The sequence below is a fragment of the Diabrotica virgifera genome, chromosome 6, assembly GCF_917563875.1.
Source record: "Diabrotica virgifera virgifera chromosome 6, PGI_DIABVI_V3a".
NCBI lineage: Eukaryota > Metazoa > Arthropoda > Insecta > Coleoptera > Chrysomelidae > Diabrotica > Diabrotica virgifera.
This window is the reverse complement of record NC_065448.1, coordinates 71230062-71253281: the sequence shown is the minus strand read 5'-3', so window position 1 is coordinate 71253281 and position 23220 is coordinate 71230062. Positions and strand designations below refer to the sequence as shown.

Here is a 23220-nt window from a genome sequence, read left to right as displayed (position 1 = left end):
GTAACATTAGTTGCCTGCCACCTCTTGACCCACCGTTACCTTTTGACCCACTTACAACGTGTGGGAGTCATATGTTGCCCTAGGGCCGTATCCTTAGGAATTTTATCCATCCTTTGGATTTTTCGATGTTTTCATTTATATAAGACTTTTGTCTGTTTTTTGAAAGGCTTTGACATTTGTATTTTTTGGTTGGCTCACCATGTTCTTGTAACACTGATGATGCTCTTGTTACAAAGCGAACACGTTTTGTTTATATGTTTGTAGCCCTTTAGGGCTTTTTAAACTAATATACCTTTTACCAAGAGGAAAATTTTTTATTAAATTTCACTTGTAATTAATGGTATACAGCCAACTACATGAAGTTCTTCCTTGTGGGTATAATTGAAAAAAATCAGAATTTTTAAAATTATCGTAATTTTCATTTTATTTTGATAATAACTAACAAAAATATAAAAATATACGTTAAAAATTATATATAACCAAATTTTATTTTTTTCTGTACTGAATATTTTACCAGTTCTACTATTGCTATTGAGTAAAAATTAACCGAGATAGAAACGTTTAAATCTTAAATTTTGCTACGAGAACCATCTAACCGGGGCCATTTAACCTTTTATTTAAAAAAAAAGTAAAGGGTTTTAAAGATTAAATTCAACGCAGTTTAATAGCCCTTGGAATTAACTTTCAACTGGTTTCAGATGAACCTGATATCGTAAAAATTAACGGAGTTATTTAAAAAACACTAACATTTTTTGGAAAAGTTTTTAAAAGATAAATTTTGAAAAATTTTTGGAGCATAAATTTTAATGGAATCAACTTGCTCGGGGGCTCAGTTGATAGATATTTCTAAGTACTTTGACAAATATTTAATAAGTTCATTTTATAAATTGCATCATTTTTCCGTTATTTAAGCTTGAATACTTAGATTTGGGTAGTCGCCGAAAAAAATATAAGTACATTCAATTACCTATTAACTCACTTTCAGTTAACACTAAAAGGTTTTTCTAGCAAGGAACCTATATGCTTCCTGCAACCGATTTTGATGATATACATAGTTATAAACAAATGATCAAAAAACGGTAAATTTTCGTTTTTTTCGTCTATTACTAAAAAATTAGGCATTTTAAACAAATTTGAGAGTAAGAAACTTATAAACCGTATAAAAAACTTCAATATGGCGTACGCTGAATATGTCTATCCTTATTGGTTCCTTAGAAAATTGCAAAATAAATCATAAATTTGAAGTTTTTACAAATATTCATAACTTATGTAAAAATTAACTTAGAACCTTCTTATTACCTACACGGAATGCTGAGACTTATGGTGCTTAAATCATACCCTAAATTTCAAAGCAATTGGTCAAATAGTTTAAAAGCTTTTAATTTGTTTATCCCAAATTAATTTTTTTTTGCAACACTGTAAGTCAGAAAATGATGAAGTTACAGTAATACTTTAGTAGATAGTTTATGAAAGAAGAAAATTTACAGTATTAAATAAAAAAAAATGATAAAAAATAATTATAAATATTGCAAACATGTTTGGCAAAAACATGTGAATTAAAAAAATGGGGGGGGGGGGGGAAGGGGCTAACTTTGTCCCTAATTGTCCTAGGTCAGTTGTTTTTCTTTCTAAATGTGTATAAAAATTCAGTCTTTCTAAATATGAAAAAATACTTTTTCTACGGGTAACGGTTAAAAAGTTATTCTAATTGTTTATAAGTAAGCAAAAAATCGACATGTTTTTGCAAAATAATTTAACACTGTTTAAAATTATTTTTTGTCATTTATTTTTATATAAGGTAATAGTATAAATGTTCTTCTTTCATAAACTGTCCGAAGTATTATTGTAACCTCATAATTTTCTGACATATAGTGTTGCAAAAAAAATGAATTTGGGAAAAACAAATTAAATAACTTTTAAACTATTTGACCAATTGTTTTGAAATTTAAAATATAATTTAAGTACAAGAAGTCTCAGCATTCCGTGTAATAAGAAGGTTCTAAGTTAATTTTTACATAAGTTTTGAATATTTATAAAAACTCAAAATTTATGATTTATTTTGCAATTTTCTAAGCAACCAATAAGGATGGACATATTCAGCGAACGCCATATTGAAGTTTTTTATACGCTGTGAGCTCGTACGTAGAGGGGATATTTATAAATTCGCGAGCGCCAGTAGTGGCAAGTCTGTAAACGTTTACTGGAAATTTGACATAAATGTCAAAGTGATTAATTTAAAATTAAAATTAAAAACATTAATTATAAAAAATATTAGTTGGTAAAAGCTGTGGTATATATTTTTACCTTAAATATTCTTACGTTTTAAATACTGAATTTACGTTTTTTTAATGTTCCGTAATATGTAATTATAAATTATTCTTAGCGCCATCTACACGATAATTGTGAAAGTATCTGAAGTAAGAAATTATTATTTCATCAATAGAACGTCAAAATGATGAGCAAAATCTTAAAAAAATCTATTACAATTTAATTACTTTTTAGCGTTGTAAATATTAAGCGATAACAATTAAATAATAAATTTAAAAATTACCAGTGAAAGTTGAATTAGTAATCCGCCAGGAGCGACACCAGCGAAGCTCAGAGCGTATACGTGTCAAATAGTCGATGCTCAGTGGAGTAGTCTCTTCAGATAATGGAAACACCAATAGCAATTATAGAATTTATTTAGAACACCGACACTAGGGTAATCACCCCGGGAGAACGTTGAATACTGATAATGACTTGTACGCGATTTAGTTGAAGACTCTTTCTCTAGCTGAGGTATCGTAGTTTTATAGAAGCTGAAATTGGGTCATCGTTGACACGAGAACCGCGTGATTTGTGTGTCTAACGAAGGTAAATAATTTTACATTCGTCAGCACTTTTGCATCATTTCCAAATTATATTGTTTAATATTGACAAATTAGTATCTAAATTAATGCTCCACATGTATAAATATAAAAACAAATTATTTCATGCGATCTACTGGGTGATATAATTAAATCCGGTGATATATAATACCTAAGGTACGCCGATGACATCGTATTAATAACCGATAAAAAAGAAGAATTGTTTGAAATGATGAAAGAACTGGACTTAGAAGGAAAGATAGGCCTTAATATGAATTACAGCAAGACCAAAATCATAACAAATACAGATGAGGACATCACAATGAGGATCGGACAAGATGAAATAGAACAAGTTCACGATTATATATATCTGGGTCAAATTATAAAACTTAACAAGGAAAACCAAACAGCAGAGATCAAAAGACGAGTTAGACTGGCATGGGCGGCATTTGGAAAACTAAGCTACATCCTTAAAAACAAAAGATATCCACAACATCTTAAGACCAAGGTATACAATCAATGCGTACTTCCTGTTCTCACTTACGGTTCCCAAACGTGGACGTTTACAAAAGCAAACATGGACAAGATCATAAAGACGCAAAGAGCAATGGAAAGGCAAATGTTGCACATAACACTATTGGATAAAAAGAGAAACGAGTGGATAAGAGAGAAAACCAAAGTTAGGGATGTTAGACAAGAAGTTGCAAAGTTGAAATGGAGATTTGCCGGACACAATATAAGACAAAAGGAAGACCGATGGAACAAAATTCTCATAAATTGGAGACCGTGGGAATATAAACGAAGCAGAGGAAGACCACAAATGAGATGGGCAGATGATGTCAAGAAGTACGTGGGCTCTAGGTGGATAACTGTAGCGACAGACAGAGAAGAATGGAAAAGGATTGGGGAGGCCTATGTCCAAAGATGGACCGAAGAAGGCTAATTAGATAGATATATTTATCTTATATCAGTGCGGGCCGCTGGACCGCAAAAGGAAAATACTATATGGGCAACCAGGAGGAGACCGTGGTATATACAAAAGACCTGTAGGTACAAACTTGGGGATTTTTTGTGAGGATATTTTGTCAAAAAAATTTTTGGGGTATTGTCCGGAATTTTGTTGTGAGGATTATTTGTCTGGGAGTTATTTGTGGGGATTTTTTGTCGAGGGATAATTTGTGAGATTCTTTTGTCCGGGATTATTTGTCCTAGCTTTCGCAGAGTTGCCGCCATAGACGTAACCAGGGGTTTCGGGGGTTATAACCCCCCCCATTTGGATGTACTTTGAAGTCTATACGCTTTAACACCATTACTATTTCCAGAGACCATCAAGTAGTTTTAACCCCCCCCCCCCCCCTAGGGTCATCCTGATTACACCTCTGGTTGCCGCATCACAAAAAAGCCATTACAATTAATTTAAACATATGAGGGCGTAAACAGTAAGGCTTTCCCCAGTGTGCATTCTCAAATGTGCTTTTATATAACTTTTTGTAGCAAACTGCTTAAAACAAATTTCGTACTTTTAAGGCTTTTCTCCAGTGTGCACTATCAAATGCTCTTTCAAATTTCCTGGTTCAGTAAATTCCTTAAAACAAATTTTACACTTGTTACACTACGACGTTACTTGTTACACTACGATTTTTCCTGTATTGTTGTACAGAGTTGAGTCGTGGACTCTCACAGATGACACCTGTAAGAAAATTGAGGCTTTTGAAATGTGGCTTTATCGTCGAATTCTGAAGATATCTTATACCGACCACATTAGTAATCAGGGTGTTTTGCTGAGAATGCAAAAAGAAAAAGAGCTGTTTATCACAATAAAAACAGCCAAAATCGAATACCCAGGTCACATCATGAGGAACAGTGAAAGATATGGACTGCTGCAACTAATCTTGCAACGAAAAGTAGAAGGAAAACAAAGAATTTCCTGGCTGAAAAATCTATTTAGGTACGTAAGTATACATACACATTCTTCTTTTTTAATATAAATGTAAGAATGTAAAGGTACATACAGAGAGTGAATTATTGGACAAACTCTCTTTCACGAAATTGTATCATTCAACATGTACGCTTATTGATATAACAGATTGCAAAATAGGTAAACACTAAACAAACACACTTTTAAGGTTTTTCTCCATTGTGCACTCTCACACTGGCGAAGCGTCCATGTAACCACTGTTACCATTGGTAACAGTTAAAAATCTTGCAAATTAATATTTTATATGACGATGAATAATTCTATTTACCAATATTTTTACCAATAGGAATATATTATTATATTATGTGGTAATAGTACCTAACTCAGTAAATAGCCAACTACTGGTAGACACGAAAATATATTGGCGAGTTTATGTGACTCAGTTGCACTTTATTATACTCTGTTACCAGACTCATTTCTGATTACAATGGTTATATATCCACACCCACGCTGGCGCTCGGGACCGGCTAGTGACTGAAAATTTTGAAGAAGCGACGGCATAAGCGCGCTGTGTATCAGTAGCGCTGTTATCAGATTTAAAATTGGGGACAGTACCTATAAAAAGTGTGCGTGCAGTTAACCATGTATGAGTGTCGCTTCTTAATCGATCAACTACTTGAAAAGGAAATCTCCTTGTATAATTTTGAAGAAAAAATGAGATTAAAAATGAAAGACCTATTTTAAACAATTTAAAAAAGGAATCAACAAAAGTAGTTCGATATTTTAAATTTAGTTGGTACAGTGTAAATCCTTGGTTATATTATGGTTGCAAGAAAAATATACTGTATTGTTGGCCATGTCTTCTGGTTTCTACAGAAAAATGGGTTGGACCAGGTTCACGATTTAAATAATGTTAGGTTTTTAAAAAGGAGACATGAAATTTCTCCGTTACCTACATGTAAGATGTATACCCAATTTGATTCAGTTTGGCAAAACAAAAATCAAAAGTTCTCTTAAGGCTATGGGTACATAATTCGCAAATATTTTACGTGTATCCCTACTTTCTCTCTTTACACTGCAAATTACGTGTAGTAAAATTCACACTGGTATGGATATGTAAACATTACTAGAATGTCATTCTACTTCAAAATGTCATCATTAATTTAAAGAGATGGGTTTTGAATGTTCTTGGATAACTGTTATTTTTATAATTGCAAATTATTAATTCAGTTAATAAATGTGATAATTTTTTCACTAACTATGTATTCAGTGATTGTAATAATTTATTTGTACAACAAAGACTAATACTCAATCGAGAAAAGAGGAAAAGTGTTAAAGTGATTTTTTAATAATATATTGTTATGGAACGCTTACAATTTTGAACATCTTTAACAACAAAATACTTGGATCACAGAATATATTATCCTGATGTATTCTCTGCTTGGATCTTCCACAAATAATACACAATAAATAACTTTTTATTAAGTTCACGTCTTAAATAAATTATTTATCAAATACACATCAATAATACTTAATCAATAACTCAACATATTCCCGATGCAATGTCAAATATTTAAAATTGTCACTGATTGTCAGTGTCTGACTGACAATATATGCTGACAATGTTATATTCGGCTGAGTGCGTTGTAAGACAAAGGTAGATTTGGAAAATATTACCACGGCATTGTGTTCATTTTTTTCGAATCCTGAAAAAACCAATAAATATTTTTGAAAAATTTAAACGCAGAATGAAAGACTAAATTATTACCGAGGGCCGAAAGTCCCTTAGAATAAATAAAAAGTTTATTTTGAATGATATATTTGAAATTAAAAATCACACTAAATTTTTTCTTAGTTTTTCACCCCTGTAACTTATTAAAATAAACATTATAGAAGTTCTCAGGGACTTTCGGCCCTCGCTAATAACGTAATCTTTCATTCTGCGTTTAAATTTTTCAAAAATACTGATTAGTTTTCTCAGGATTCGAAAAAAATGAATCCCCATTTGAATAGCATTGCAGCCGAAAATACGTACCGATCCTCTTAGGGCTATGGGTACATAATTCGCAAATATTTTACAGGTATCCCTACTTTTTCTGTCTTTACACGTCAAATTACGTGTAGTAAAATTCACCCTGGTATGGATATGTAAACATTACTAGAATGTCATTCCACTTGAAAATGTCATCATTAATTTAAAGAGATGGCTTTTGAATGTTCTTGGATAACTGTTATTTTCATAATTGCAAATAATTAATTCAGTTAATAAATGTGATAATTTTTTTACTAACTATATATGCAGTGATTGTAATAATTTATTTGTACAACAAAAATTAATACTCAATCGAGAAACGAGGAAAAGTGTTAATAGTCGAGGAAATGAAGCTGGAAAAATGGCAAAACCTCGCAATTTTTTCGTCCAGCACCGATTTGTACAAAAATTTGGGATTAGGCTCATTTCACCCTCTAGTTCATTTTCTATATTGAGCCGTTGTACGCTTTTGGTTTTTAAGGGTGAAAACCACCCCTAACTGTAAAAAATTATAAAATAACATTTTAAACTTTAATATTGTCAACATTTGCTTCTTATTAGTTACATAATTATTGTTTTGAGCTTTAAGATATAATATAACAATATTTCAACCCTTAAAACCACCCTTGTTGGAGCTATATATGAAAAGTATACTTATCCTAAAAGAATAATTTCGGCTTGCATCAATTTACATAAAAATTTGGGGTTAGGATCATCTTACCCTGTACTTCATATTCTATATCATGCTCAAGGGCGTTGATTACTTTTAGGGGTGATAACTACCCTTATTGTCAAAAATTCTATAAAAGCTTTGTAAACTTTAATATAGGTAAAATTTGGTTTTGACTGGTTAAATACTGATTGTTTTATGCTTTAGGATATAATATCATATTTCAACACTTAAAAACCACCCTTAATAACATTGCAATTTTTATAAGTAGACAATTTAATAGATCTATACAGAAAAAAAGTAGAATTAAAAAATTACAAAAACAATTATTTATACAAAAATACGAATTTACAAATATATAAAAATACACATATAAATAGTTTTTTAATCATCCAGTATACGAACCGGCTCTGTGGTATTATATAGGTACATTGAAAATGCTCCATAAGGGGACTATTCGAATTTTTCGAAAAAAAAAAATAGTTTTATAAACATAGCTCCTTCATTTTTGGCGATAAAAAGTTTTTTCAATAACAGTTTTGTAGGATTTTTGAAGGGTAATAAAACTGTATAAATTAAATTCCGTAAGATCCCTTAATTTTTAATTGAGGTGGGTTTAAAGGGCTCGAATAAGGGGATGTTTGCTCGTAAATAGATGTTTTAAACAGCTATATCTCGCTAACTGTTCACTGCAGTGAAAATCTAGGTACAGTAAAACCTCGATAGAACGGACTAATTGGGGGGACAGGATGTACGTTAAAGCCGAAAGTCCGTTATATAAAAACAGGTTTAAAATCAATGAATTTTTTTTGAAAATATGTAGGTACTGTATCTAGATATAGTGTACAAATCTGTACGTTAAAAAAGGAATCTAGTTTTATTTTCTACTTTTTTACTTTTCTACCTCATCTAAAAACTTTCTGCAATATACTAGTTTGGTTGCTAGTAAATTATTCACTGATCCATGGGTTGAATAAGCGATGTATTTTTTGGCAGAATTATACAATTAAAGTTGCCATATTCTGAATGACGAATATTTTCAGGGGGATAAGCAGGAGTGTGGTCTAAAATGAATAAACATTTCACCTCTTTCGGTGGTATTTCCAGTTTCTTCTCTTGGAATTTTCTTACTGCAGGTACAAATTCTTTAAAATCCAAATATCTGTGATGAACCATGCCTTATTAGAGCTATACCTAATGACCTAATATGAAAGGGGCAGATGATGCATTATATCTTTGACAACTCTAGGTTTACGAGATTTGTCAATAATTATAGCAGCCAATCCATGCGATCTATCGGGTTTAGCATAAAAGAGTGCCGAGATCCTGTCATTGCTTATTTTTTTTTTCAGAATTCCATTTTTCATATTTTTTTTGCATTAATTTTTTTTACATTTGATCGGATTTTTTGTCCGTTATATCCGAAGTCCGTTGTATCGAGGTTTTACTGTATAAGGAAATTTTAGCTATTAAAAAAGATACAATTTAGTAATCTATCATTTTTTTCGTATCTCCAGTATTTTCGGAGATATTTTGAAGAAAGTGATAAAAAATTCAAAATTGCAAAAAATCAATTTTTCTTTAAACTCCATTTTTTCTAAAATTAGGCCTTTTAAATAGGTCAAACTTCTTGGGTATATTGATAATATAAATATAAAAGCAATTACAGAAAGGCGAAGACCAATTTTTCGTTACAAGGGTAGGTAGGGGGTTATTTTCACTGTTTTTTTCGTAGAGAAAAATAGGTACCGACTTTTTTTTATCATAAATTGCTCAATTTTTGTGCTAGAAACTTTTTACTATTTTTTTTGAAAGATCTTATTGTATGCTTGAAAAAACATCATGTAAGTTTTCCCGGAAAATGCAAAGTTTTCCCGTTATTTGGCTTTGATTATTTCAAATTATGCATTTGACGAAAAAAGCTAACCTTTAACATGACGTATCTCGGTTTGTATTGGTCGTAAAAATATTATAGAAAAACAGTTTCGTTTGTGTTACTAAAACATACAATTTTGATACCTACAGTTTTTTTGATTAAATGCATATTTTTCGAGTTATTCTCAAAAAACCCGATAAAAAAGTCGATTTTTCCGTCGAAAAACTGTTACTTTCAACCACGAATAACTCGAAAAATATTAGATTTACGAAGAAAATATAAAAAACATTTTTTTCTTAAACTCAGTTTTTACATCGATTTACATGGTTAGCATGTAATAAAAAATTCCCACTCCCGAGATGGGGTGGCAACTACCTCCAAGGTTTTAGCGTACAGCAGCATGATATAGAAAATGATTCTTGGACTATTCCCTACCTTCTGTGAAAATTTCAAGTAAATCCATGCTGGACGAAAAAATTACGAGCCAAAATGCTTCATTTCCTCGACTATAAAGTGATTTTCTAGTAATATATTGTTATTATGGACCGCTTACAATTTTGAACATCTTTAACAACAAAATACTTGGATCACAGAATATATTATCCTGATGTATTCTCTGCTTGGTTCTTTCACAAATAATACACAATAAATAACTTTTTATTAAGTTCACGTCTTAAATCAATTATTTATCAAATACACTATATCAATAACATTAAATCAATAACTCAAAATATTCCCGATGCAATGTCAAATATTTAAAATTGTCACTGATTGTCAGTGTCTGACTGACAATATATGCTGACAATATTATATTCGGCTGAGTGCGTTGTAAGACAAAGATAGATTTGGAAAATATTACCACGGCATTGTGTTCATTTTTTTCGAATCCTGAAAAAACAAATAAATTTTTTTGAAAAATTTAAACGCAGAATGAAAGACTAAATTATTACCGAGGGCCGAAAGTCCCTTAGAATAAATAAAAAGTTTATTTTGAATGAGATATTTGAAATTAAAAATCACACTAAATTTTCTCTTAGTTTTTCACCCCTGTAACTTATTAAAATAAACATTATAGAAGTTCTCAGGGACTTTCGGCCCTCGCTAATAACGTAATCTTTCAATCTGCGTTTAAATATTTCAAAAATACTGATTAGTTTTCTCAGGATTCGAAAAAAATGAATCCCCATTTGAATAGCATTGCAGCCGAAAATACGTACCGATCCTCTTAACCAAGCTTTTAAAGCAAATATTGCTAAACATAATGAGTTTGTTAAAAAAATAGATAGGTATAGTATTTTTACTATAAAAACGTTATTACGTAGGTCAAAATTTTTGACGTAAGAGAACTGTCAAAACATTAGAATGTGACTTTTCATTATTGCCGTGTTTATAATAAACATGACAATAATGAAAAGTCACATTCTAATGTTTTGACAGTTCTCTTACGTCAAAAATTTTGACCTACGTAATAACGTTTTTTAGTAAAAATACTATATATCCTTAGCACACTTATAATAAATACTGTATGTTTTTGGGCCAAACAAGAACTAGCGTTTCGTGGTCATTTTGAGTGCGACGACTCTGACAATCGAGGCAATTACAGGGAATTGTTAACATTAATTGCCAAAAAAGATCAAAAATTTTGTCAACATCTAAAAACATCTGTTTTTTCGAGAGTTTCAAGTGATATACAAAATGATATTATTGAAGCTACACTCACCGGCACAAAATTCCACCACCCAAAATTTTTGATTAAGTTTGACAATTTATAACTTTATTATTTGTGCTCCGATTTTCAAGATTCTTGCACCAGTTTGTAGGTACATGTATTCATATTGTTTGGTATTATTCCGGTAACAAAAATTTTGCTTGCATGTCATTGTACAGGGGTGAAAGGAAGCGTTGTATTTTCTCCTAATTTTAAAAAATTCTGTGGAAAAATGGAATAGCTGATATTTGTTTCATAGTCCTGTCATATTTTCCCGGAGGCATCACCAACATTTTGTTTTTTGAATTATACGAATATCTTTTTTCTTGTAAGAGCTGTACCATTTTTTGTAAATAAAAACACTGATTGACTCATACAATTGAGGTTGGATTGATAAGATTAGAATGGCCCGCATGCAGCCCAGATCTCAATCATATTGAGCATTTATGGGATGAATAATAAGCTATTTGCCGTCATCCTAGGCCTCCAGGAAATTTGGTACAGTTATGGCCCTGGTAGAGGAATAACGGGCTATTCCCCAGGCAAGGAAAACACATCTTTATTAGATGCTAAACAGATTGCCAGCAATCGTTGCTGCAAGAGGTGGATATAACCGCTATTGAATTGTTTTGTTGTTAAATTTGTTTTGTTTATTTTAGTGCGTTTGATATTTTTAATTAAATAAACCTTCAAAGCAGTGTTTTTAATTACAGCTCTTACAAGAAAAGAGATATTCAGATAATTCAAAAAAGTGATACCTCCAGGATAATACAAAAAGAGTATGAAACAAAATCAGCCCTCCAATTTTTCCACAGAATTTTTTAAAGTTAGGAGAAAAAACAACGCTTACATTCACCCCCGTATAATGCCATCTAAGCAAAAATTTTTTGTTACCGGAATAATAGTAATTGACATCAATACATGTACTTACAAACTCGTGCAAGAATCTTGAAAATCGAAGTACAAATAATAAAGTTATAGATTGTCAAACTTAATCAAAAATTTTGGGTGGCGGAATTTTGTGCCGGTGAGTGTATATATACATTTAGCCATATCTTAATTTTTTTAAATAAGATTTTTTGCATCTGGTTTTGGTAACACTTCAGAAAAAGTCACGCGTCGCCACTGCACTCTCAATTGCTTTTTCAAACTTCCTAATAAAGTAAAATTTTTAAAACAAATTTCACACTTGTAAGGCTTTTCTCCAGTGTGGACTCTCAAATGCCTTTGTAAATTTCTTAAAACAAATGTCCCATTTGTAATTCTCTTCTTCAGTGTATTATTCTTTTTTTTATTTTTGGTATTGTTTTAATAACAAAAATTTTGAAGGTGGTAGGTAAGTATTAAAATTAGTTTAATATTTAAACAAAATACAAATAAACTGTTTAGTATATATATTTCGTTGAAATTATATAATAGAAGTATAACTTCTTACGTGAGTACAATTATAAATAATTACTTTTCACCAAATAAAACACTATATTTTTACAATAGCCGCAAACGATTTCTAGTCACGTTCATTCAACAACTAACCACAGAATGACGACGATTTTAGAAGAACTTCAGATCAACGGCGGATCCAGCAACCTTGCAAGGAGGGGGCAATGAAATAAAAATTTTCTCGTCACTCGCGTATGCAGGATTATTTTTCGGTTACTTTATTTTTCTTCATGTACCATGTCCTTTCAGAACGTTGGTTACTATCATAGCTATCTTAATTTTATTCACTGCCACCCTAAATCAACCACGAAGTGCTTTTTCGTCCTGGACTGCGTTTGCCTTCTATTTTCACTTGCATAATATTTTGTAGCAACCTATATTTGAAACTTCTCATTACATGTCCAAAATACTCCACTTTTTTCTTCTTGATGACTCCTATAATCTCAGTAGTCTTGCTGAGACGTTCTAGTATTGTGAAGTTGCGAACCTTCTTCACCCAACATACTTTTAAAATTCTTCTATAGGACCACATTCCGAAAGCCTCAATCAAGGCGATTTAGGTAAGTAGACTGATTTTATTCCCAGTCCAAGACTCGACACCATACAGTAAGACCGAGAACACGTACTTTGGAGAAGGAATTCTGTTTTATGTTTCATTACGTTATTCAGTTGTCAACAGGACACAAAACTCACTATTTATTTTCAATTGTAATTATCTCTCTCTTAAAAAAGGCGACACCAGGCGAAGCCTCAAGGAGGGGGCAATTGACCCCATTGACCCCCCCTTGGATCCGCGCCTGCTTCAGATAAGAAATATAGACAGTTCGCGCACAAAATAAAAGAAACATGGGGTGACCCATGGTACAAGCTGGCCCAAGGTACAAGCCTCTCGCCTACAGTTAAAGGCAGCTAAACCAATATAATTGTGTATCTTCTGACTGTACATTTTGAGATTAATATATATTAATCGCAGAGTTACGTACTTTTTGAATATTTCAACTATATTTTTACTGTTTATTCATTAACAAAGTTTCTGCATTTATCTTTAACAAATCTTTAGTCAACTTTTATCTTACATTAATATACACTTGAAAAAGAAGAATCTGCTTCACAGCAATAACATTGATAAACCACAAAACGCTGTTAAGCGTTTGTTTTCAATATACGCGTTATTTTTGACTATCACTGCCGGCCAAAATAAGATCGGACATGGCTCACTTGTCCCGGAGTTATGGATAAGAATAGGATCCGGACTGATCCCCATACCTGCGTATTATGAGTCTACGATAGTATGAGAAAACAACTGTAAGCATGAAAATCACTAAATAGGGACTTGTTACCTCATGACCACGTTTTCAGCATTTGGAACCACTGTGCGGTAGATGGAGTTGTTCACAATAATCTTTAGCATATGTTGATACTACAGTCTGTCAGAAGGACCCGTGTTGAGCTGGGCCCCCACTTGCAAAAATTAAATAACAAATAGCCCTGATTTATGAGCTTTCATATTCCGCAAACTAAAAATTTGGAGCTCGTTCCACTGAGCAGGAATTTAATACTTTAGTGGGGGGAGGGGCTGAGTCAGCCCCCCCCACTACTTAAAAATACAGAATACTTAAACAGAACTACGAGCTATTTATGAGCTCTTGAAATTATATAGTTTCGATTTTTGAGCTCATCCCCTTCACCCCCAAACAACCCTTTAATTGATTTAACTTAAAAGAAAAATGCTGAGAAAACTTAAAATATATCGTATTGCGGATATAATTCCTATAGCTTATATACTCTAAGAATAAACTATTAAATCACGTGCATTTCGATTATTGAGCTACAACCCCTTCGCAAGAAAACCACCCTATGTTCCCGGCTTAAGAGAAAGTTGTACTTAAAATGCATTAAATTAATTATTTGGCGACTACATATCATTTAGTAATTTATAAGCTCCCAAATTACGCGCATTTAGATCAGTAAATTGCAATTTATTTTGTATAGTGCAGTCACTGAAGGTAAAAGATTACCTTCAATTTCGGTGAACCTTCATCGATTTTCACGAAAATTGGTCAGTGGTTAGAGGATACCTCAAGAAACAAAGGTGACATGGTACCACCTTGCGCCTTTACCCTGAGGGTGGATACCGCCCCTTCGGGGGTGAAAATTATTTTATAAAAAATAACTGCACAAATCTATAAAAGAACAAATTATAAGCAAAATTTATTATATAAAGTTATTAAAATAAGTGAATACTTTTTAAGTCATTAAAGATCAAAGATTTTAATTATTCGTGAAAAAAATGCATGTTTTGAAACGGTTTTTCGTAAATCACTGAAAAACTGTAAGATTTTACAAAAAAGTTAATAGTAGTTTAATTCGTATAGCTTATATTCTAAGAATAAACTCTTAAATCACGCGCCTTTCGATTATTGAGCTACAACCCCTTCGCAAGAAAACCATCCCATATTCCCGGCTTAAGAGAGAGTTGTACTTAAAATAATTTAAATTAATTATTTGGCGACTACATATCGTTTAATAATTTATGAGATCGCAAAATATACGCATCTCAATTATTGAATTGCCATTTTCTTTCTATAATGCAGTCATTGAAGGTAAAAATCAACTATGACCTTCGATTTCGGTAAATCTCCATTCATTTTCACGAAAATTGGTGAGCGGATAGAGGATACCTCAAGAAACAAAATTAATAACAACTTAGCCGGGGGTATATGTCACCCCTTCTCGGGGGTGAAAATTACTTTATTAAAAATAACCCCACAAATCAAGAGAGGGACAAATTCTAAGCAAAATTTGTTATATGTTATTAAAATAAATCAATACTTTTTGAGTTATTAAAGATCAAATATTTTAATTTTGTGAAAGAAAATGCATGCTTTAAAGCGATTTTTCATAAATAACTTAAAAACTGTAATTTTTACAAAAAAGTTTTCATCACTAAAATTGAAGCTAATAAAAAATATAATAAATTGCTGACTTGAAAAACCCTTTAATGTTAATTTAAAGTAAGTTATAGATAATTAAATGTTTAGTTTTTTCTGCGACTATTCAAATCTAAGGATTCAAGCTTAAATGACGGGAAAGAGATGTATTTTATAACACTTACTAAATACTTGTCAAAGTACTTAGAAATACCTATCAAATGAGCTCCAGAAAAAGTTGATAGCATTAAAATTTGTACTCCAAAAATTTTTACAAAAAAAATGAATTTCTTTTAATCACTCTGTTAATTTTTATGATATCAGGCACATCCAACTATTTGAAAGGTAATTTCAAGAGCTATAAAACTGTATTACATTTAGGCCCGATACTTTATGTCTCGATTAACAGCCGGTTAGTTCACCGGGGTTTAATCGTGACCTCTTTAGGGTCTCTTGCGTTGTAATAAATGCAATTATAAGTATTATTATTATTCTTATTTATAATCATAATACTTGTAATTGCATTTATTACAACGCAAGAGACCCTAAAGAGGTCCCGATTAAACTCCGGTTAACTAACCGGCTGTCAAACGAGACATAAAGTACCGGCTTAATCTTTCAAATATTTTATTTTTTAGGATAATAGGTTAAAGGGCTCCAGTTACATTGTTCTCGTAGTAGAATTTAGGCTTAAACATTTCTATCTTCGTTATTTTGATTCATACATAAATCAAAAGACAAGTAAAATCTTTCATTTTTTACGTCCATCGAGTATTGTTGGAATTATTATTTTGAATATGATCTAAAAAAATAAAGTATTTGAAAGATTAAATGTAATACAGTTTTATAGCTGTATACTTTATAAGTATAAATTTTGATGCTATCAACTTTTTCTGGAGCTCATTTTTGATAGGTATTTCTAAGTACTTTGACAATTATTTAGTACACAAGTGTTATAAAATGCATCTCTTTCCCGTTATTTAAGCTTGAATCCTTAGACTTGAACACTCGCAGAAAAAAATATACATTTAATTACCAATCACTTACTTTAAATTAACATTAAAGGGTTTTTCAAGTAAGCAATTTATTATACTATTTATTATTAGCTTCAATTTTAGTGATGAAAACTTTTTTGTAAAAACTTACAGTTTTTGAGTTATTTATGAAAAATCGCTTTAAAGCATGCATTTTCTTTCACAGAAATTAAAATATTTGATCTTTAACCCTTAAACGCCCAAGGGTGGGTAAAAAATGTCCACCTAATGCGTATTCCCTTGTAACATATTTATTACGTGTTTAATTTTTTTTTTTAAATTATTTATTGTTAAAAAGACAGCCCTTTATCGAATGTTAATTTGGTTGTACGATATTTTTGAAAATAAAAGTAGCATCTTGAGTTAAATATGGTTGGGCATAAAAAGTACACCCTTGGTAAAACTTGTTCCTTAAGGTTTCTATATAATTTCTCGTTGGTAGGAAGATAATCCATATAATTATTGACGTATAATTACATAGTCTACATAATTATCCGCCAATGAGGAGGCTGAAAGGAAGAATGTGGAGAAAATCGACAAATCTGAATTATTGGCTTTTCCTGGTATGTTAGTTTTGATGTACATTGTAATTTTGTTGTAAGGTTTGTAAATTGTTTATATTAATATTTTAGAAGATGCTGTGTTTATTAAGCATAAGATTCTTAAGTTTAATTCATTTCCAACAACTCTCAATAAATATATTAGCTATTTTCGAGGTGGACATTTTTTACCCACCCTTGGGCGTACATGGAACCTAAAAAAGGTTGGGCGTTTAAGGGTTAATAACTCAAAAAGTATTGATTTATTTTAATTTTATTTATTTTTATTTTAATAACATTATATAACAAATTTTGCTTAGAATTTGTCCCTCTCTCAATTTGTGGGGTTATTTTTAATAAAGTAATTTTCACCCCCGAGAAGGGGTGACATATACCCCAGGCTAAAACCGCAAGTTGTTATTGTCAAATCGTGAAAATGAATGGAGATTTACCGAAATCGAAGGTCATAGTTGATTTTTACCTTCAGTGACTGCACTATAGAAAGAAAATGGCAATTCAATAATTGAGATGCGTATATTTTGCGAGCTCATAAATTATTAAACGATATGTAGTCGCCAAATAATTAATTTAAATTATTTTAAGTACAACTCTCTCTTAAGCCGGGAATATGGGATGGTTTTCTTGCGAAGGGGTTGTACTCAATAATCGAAAGGCGCGTGATTTAAGAGTATATTCTTAGAATATAAGCTATACGAATTAAACTACTATTAACTTTTTTGTAAAAACTTAGTTTTTCAGTGATTTACGAAAAACCGCTTCAAAACATGCATTTTTTTCACGAATAATTAAAATCTTTGATCTTTAATAACTTAAAAAGTATTGACTTATTTTAATAACTTTATATAGTAAATTTTGCTTTTAATTTGTTCTTTTATTGATTTGTGCAGTTATTTTTTATAAAATAACTTTCACCCACGAGAAGGGGCGGTATCCACCCTCAGGGTAAAGGCGCAAGGTGGTACCATGTCACCTTTGTTTCTTGAGGTATCCTCTAACCACTGACCAATTTTCGTGAAAATCGATTAAGGTTCACCGAAATTGAAGGTAATCGTTGATTTTTACCTTCAGTACTGCACTATACAAAATATATTGCAATTTACTGATCTAAATGCGCGTAATTTGGGAGCTTATAAATTACTAAATGATATGTAGTCGCCAAATAATTAATTTAATGCATTTTAAGTACAACTTTCTCTTAAGCCGGGAAGATAGGGTGGTTTTCTTGCGAAGGGGTTGTAGCTCAATAATCGAAATGCACGTGATTTAATAGTTTATTCTTAGAGTATATAAGCTATAGGAATTATATCCGCAATACGATATATTTTAAGTTTTCTCAGCATTTTTCTCTTAAGTTAAATCAATTAAAGGGTTGTTTGGGGTGAAGGGGATGAGCTCAAAAATCGAAACTATATAATTTCAAGAGCTCATAAATAGATCGTAATTCTGCCGCAAAAACCGATTCAATATTCCTATTTTTAAGTAGGCCCCCCCACTAAAGTATTAAATTCCTGCTCAGTGGAACGAGCTCAAAATTTTTAGTTTGAGGAATATGAAAGCTCATAAATCAGGGCTATTTGTTTTTTAATTTTTGCAAAGGGGGGGGGCAGCTCAACACGGGTGTCAGAAGGCACCTCTCCGGTTAAGGGTTAAAACAAATTTCGCACTTTTAAGGCTTTTCTGCAGTGTGCGCTATCAAATGCCTTTTCAAACTACCTGATTCAGTAAATTCATTAAAACAAATTTCGCACTTATAAGGATTGTCTCCAGTGTGCGCTATAAAATGCCTTTTCAAACTACCTGATTCAGTAAATTCTTTAAAACAAAGTTCGCACTTATAAGGCTTTTCTCCAGTGTGCACTCTAAAATGCTTTTTCAAATTTCCTGATTCAGTAAAATTCTTAAAACAAATTTCACACTTATAAGGCTTTTCTCCAGTGTGCGCTACCAAATGCCTTTTCAAACTACCTGATTCAGTAAATTCCTTAAAACAAAGTTCGCACTTATAAGGCTTTTCTCCAGTGTGCACTCTAAAATGCTTTTTCAAATTTCCTGATTCAGTAAAATTCTTAAAACAAATTTCACACTTATAAGTCTTTTCTCCAGTGTGCGCTACCAAATGCCTTTTCAAACTACGTGATTCGGTAAATTCCTTAAAACAAAGTTCGCACTTATAAGGCTTTCCTCCAGTGTGCACTCTAAAATGCTTTTTCAAATTTCCTGATTCAGTAAAATTCTTAAAACAAATTTCACACTTATAAGGCTTTTCTCCAGTGTGCACTCTCAAATTATGTGTTTTCAAATTATATGATTGACTAAATTGCTTAAAACATATTTCACACTTGTAAGGCTTTTCTCCAGTGTGCAATCTCAAATGCTTTTTCAAATTTCCTGATTCAGTAAATTTTTTAAAACAAATTTCACACTTGTACGGCTGTTCCCCAGTGTGCAATCTCAAATGTCTTTCCAAATTACTCTTTTGGATAAACTGTTTTAAACAAATTTCACACTGGGAAGGCTTTTCTCCAGTGTGCAATCTCAAATGCCTTTTCAAACTTCCTGATTCAGTAAATTTCTTAAAACAAATTTCACACTTGTAGGGCTGTTCCCCAGTGTGCAATCTCAAATAATGTCTTTCCAAATTACTCTTTTGGATAAACTGTTTTAAACATATTTCACACTTGTAAGGCTTTTCTCCAGTGTGCAATCTCAAATGCTTTTTCAAACTTCCTGATTCAGTAAATTTCTTAAAACAAATTTCACACTTGTAAGGCTGTTCCCCAGTGTGCAATCTCAAATGTCTTTCCAAATTACTCTTTTGGATAAACTGTTTTAAACAAATTTCACACTGGGAAGGCTTTTCTCCAGTGTGCAATTTCAAATGTATTTCCAAACTACTCTTGTGGCTAAGCTGCTTTAAACAAATTTCACAGTTGTAATGTTTTTGTCCAGTCGCAATTTTCTTATTTTTATTTAATATTTTTCCTTCAGCGTGTTGACCTGTACATTTTTTTTCATGAGATGAATGTAACGCTTCCACGATTTTCGTTCGATTCTCCTCCTGGGAACAACCTAAAATACAAACGAACTATAAACATTTTACTGGAACAGAAAACATATATGGGAGTGCAATTAGAACGAAAAGATACAATGTTTCGGAAAAAATCAAACAAGGTTATATTTTTCTAAAACTTTTTTTGTTAGTTTATAAATATGTTAAAGTAAAAAGTTCTACTCACAAATTTCGCCGCTAATTGTTTATTAATTATTTAAACAATAACAATTGTTTTGTATAAATAATGTTAAGAATATGGGTGAATTCAACATTTTATTTTGATAAAAAAAGTTTTTATTCTAGTTTTGATTATGCTAAACCCGAATCTGACATTACAATTTGCAAATTCAAAATGGCGGATTTTTTCCTAAAAATCCTTAAAAAGTAGTTGTAAAATGCGAATTTTTTTATAAAACCTGTTTGTTTACATATATGTGGATATTTTTGAGAGGTTGCTGAACCTGAATAAAATTTTGATAATTTAATAAAATGGCAGATCCAAAATGGCGGATAACTTAAAAATAGTTGTAAAATCATAATTTCTTTACAAAATGTATTCATTTCTACATATATTTATTTTTGAAAGCTTTGATAAACCTAACTTAAATGTTAACATTATAAACTATAAAATGGCGGATCCAAAATGCGAATTTTCCTAAAAGAACATAAAAAAGAACATTTTTCTAAAACATTTATTGTCTTTATTTTTAACAGGTTGTTGAATCTGAATTAAAGATTAAAAATTTAAATTTCATAATGGCGGATCCAAAATGGCGGGTATTTAAATGAAAAACAAATAGAATCCAATCAAACAAATATGGAATTTCATTCTAAAAAAAAGATAAACAAATAATTTTCACAATAATATTAAAAATTAAAATGTATTATAAAGAAAGAACAAATTATTCAAAATCTATCTCTTCAATATTCAAAAAATTGTTGCAATGGGATCATAAATAAAAAAGTTATTCTAAGTAAAAATCTCTGCGTATTCTAAAACTTTAAATCATAATTTAATTAAAATTTTAATCATAAAATATCAATTTTTATCAATTTTGTACAAGATATGTCAATAAATAAAAATTTCAGTTAGGAGTAAAATATATATATTTTTCATAATACTGAAAATTGTTATTATCGTCCTGTCGCCAGGGGGGGTATAACGGCCTTCTTAATTCAGATGGACTTACCCAAGTTTTTTTATGTATTTTGACCCGTAGAACACGAATTTTTTGGGTAACAGTTGATCCGGATGTCGATAAGATTGTTATAAACGAAGAAGTTGAGGAATTACATAACAGCGATTTCTCGCAAAACAAAACATTTTTTTGTATTTTTTGGGTCATTCTAACCAAAAAATGTTCCTACAAGTTTTTTCGTAGGATGCATAGTTTTCGAGATAAACGCGGTTGAACTTTCAAAAAATCGAAAAATTGCAATTTTTGAACCCGAATAACGTTTGAATAAAAAATAAAATAGCAATTCTGCTTACCGCCTTAAGAGTTTAAGTCAAATTATATCTGTTTTGAATATTTGCATTGCTAAAAATTTATTTTTTGATTGTTAAAAAAAGCTATAAACACATAGTGTTTCCCGTGCCTAATACATGCGTTTTAATGCATGCAACTTAGAAATAGCCCCGCTTGCACGTTTACCTCCTCTACGTACTCGTTCGATTTTAAATGAGAAATCATTGAAACATCACTCAAGCACTAGGTGTTTATAGCTTTGTTTTAACAACAAAATAATAAATTTTTAGCAATACAAATAATTAAAACCGATATAATTTGACTTGAACTTTCAAATGTGGTAAGCAGAATTGCTATTTTATTTTTTAATCAAAAGTTTTTCGGGTTCAAAAATTCCAATTTTTCGATTTTTTGAAAGTTCAACCGCGTTTATCTCGAAAACTATGCATCCTACGAAAAAATTTGTAGGAACATTTTTTGGTTAGAATGGCCCAAAAAATACAAAAAAATGTTTTGTTTTGCGAGAAATCGCTATTATGTGATTCCTCAACTTCTTGGTTTATAACAATCTTATCGACATCCGAATCAACTGTTACCCAAAAAATTCGTGTTCTACAGGTCAAAATACATAAAAAAAACTTGGGTAAGTCCATCTGAATACAGGAGGCCGTTGTACCCCCCCTGGCGACAGGACTATTATGGAAAGTTGTTCAGAATTAAAAACGATGTGTCAATATACAATTACACTCTTCTAATCAAAATATTGTGAACTATAAAGGTACATACATATTTATTGCGCGAAATATATTTTTTTACATACCTCGTATAATATTGATAAAATATAATATTTTATATTTGCATATTAAGTGTTAGACCATGCACAGCTATTAATGACGAATAACTTTCTTCATAAAATTAATAATAAAACAGTTATCATAAATAATAAGTGAAAATTTAATGATGTTGGGTATAATTAATTTGAAACAATATCTAAAAAAAAAAAACAAGTTTTCGATTAGAAGGATATAATTACATATTGGAACATAGTTTTTAATTCCAAACAACTTTTCTTTATAAAAATTTTCGATATTGTGAAATATAAAGGTACTTTACTCTTGAGTGAAACTCATATTTTTTGACATACCTCGTACAAAATTAAAAACATTTGATATTTGATGGTTGCATCTTATGTTATATACGATGCAAAGTATTTTACAAAGAATAACTTTTTTTTGTAAAACTGATATTAAAAAAGTTATCAATAGGTTCCAAGTTACGCAGACATACTGTATAAGAGCTAAAAAAATTTTTTTTGTTGAACATTTATTATTGTTGAAGCTTTATTAATTATTAAATGTATTTTAGGTAAGTTTTACAGAAAAAAGTTTTGATCACTCTGTATATACATTTTTTCAGCTGGTAATTTTCGGTTTTTGTATTACATTTTTGTTATCTTTCTTAGTTTTCTCAAAAAGAAATTGTTTGTTTCATTTTTAAACTAAAATAATTCAGTGTTTTTTTAAAATTACATCCTAAGCTTAAAAAAAAACATCAAAAAAATTGTATTAGAATTATTCAAACTTGAGTAATACCGTGTCTTAAAGTGGTGGGAATTCTTTTAACCTACAAAGTTTTCAAAAATTACATTTTTTGAGACATCGTATTATTTGAATTAAATTTTT

General features: G+C 30.9%; 1 protein-coding gene across 3 annotated transcripts in view; it reads right to left on the bottom strand.

Annotated features, from left to right (window-relative positions):
* Window positions 1-15452: 15452 nt before the first annotated feature.
* Window positions 15453-23220, bottom strand: part of LOC126887520 (zinc finger protein 501-like) — a 49613-nt gene continuing 41845 nt past the window's right edge. Inside the window, exons 2-3 of one of the 3 annotated variants that reach the window (XM_050655150.1) lie at window positions 18815-20086; window positions 15453-18730 (exon numbers count right to left, since the gene is read on the bottom strand). In XM_050655150.1, the coding sequence (XP_050511107.1) occupies window positions 18684-18730; window positions 18815-20086 (1319 nt within the window). In that variant the 3' untranslated portion in view covers window positions 15453-18683. Of the gene's footprint in view, window positions 20087-23220 lie in introns of all 3 variants that reach the window. The other 2 variants (XM_050655151.1, XM_050655149.1) reach the window with 2 other exon arrangements.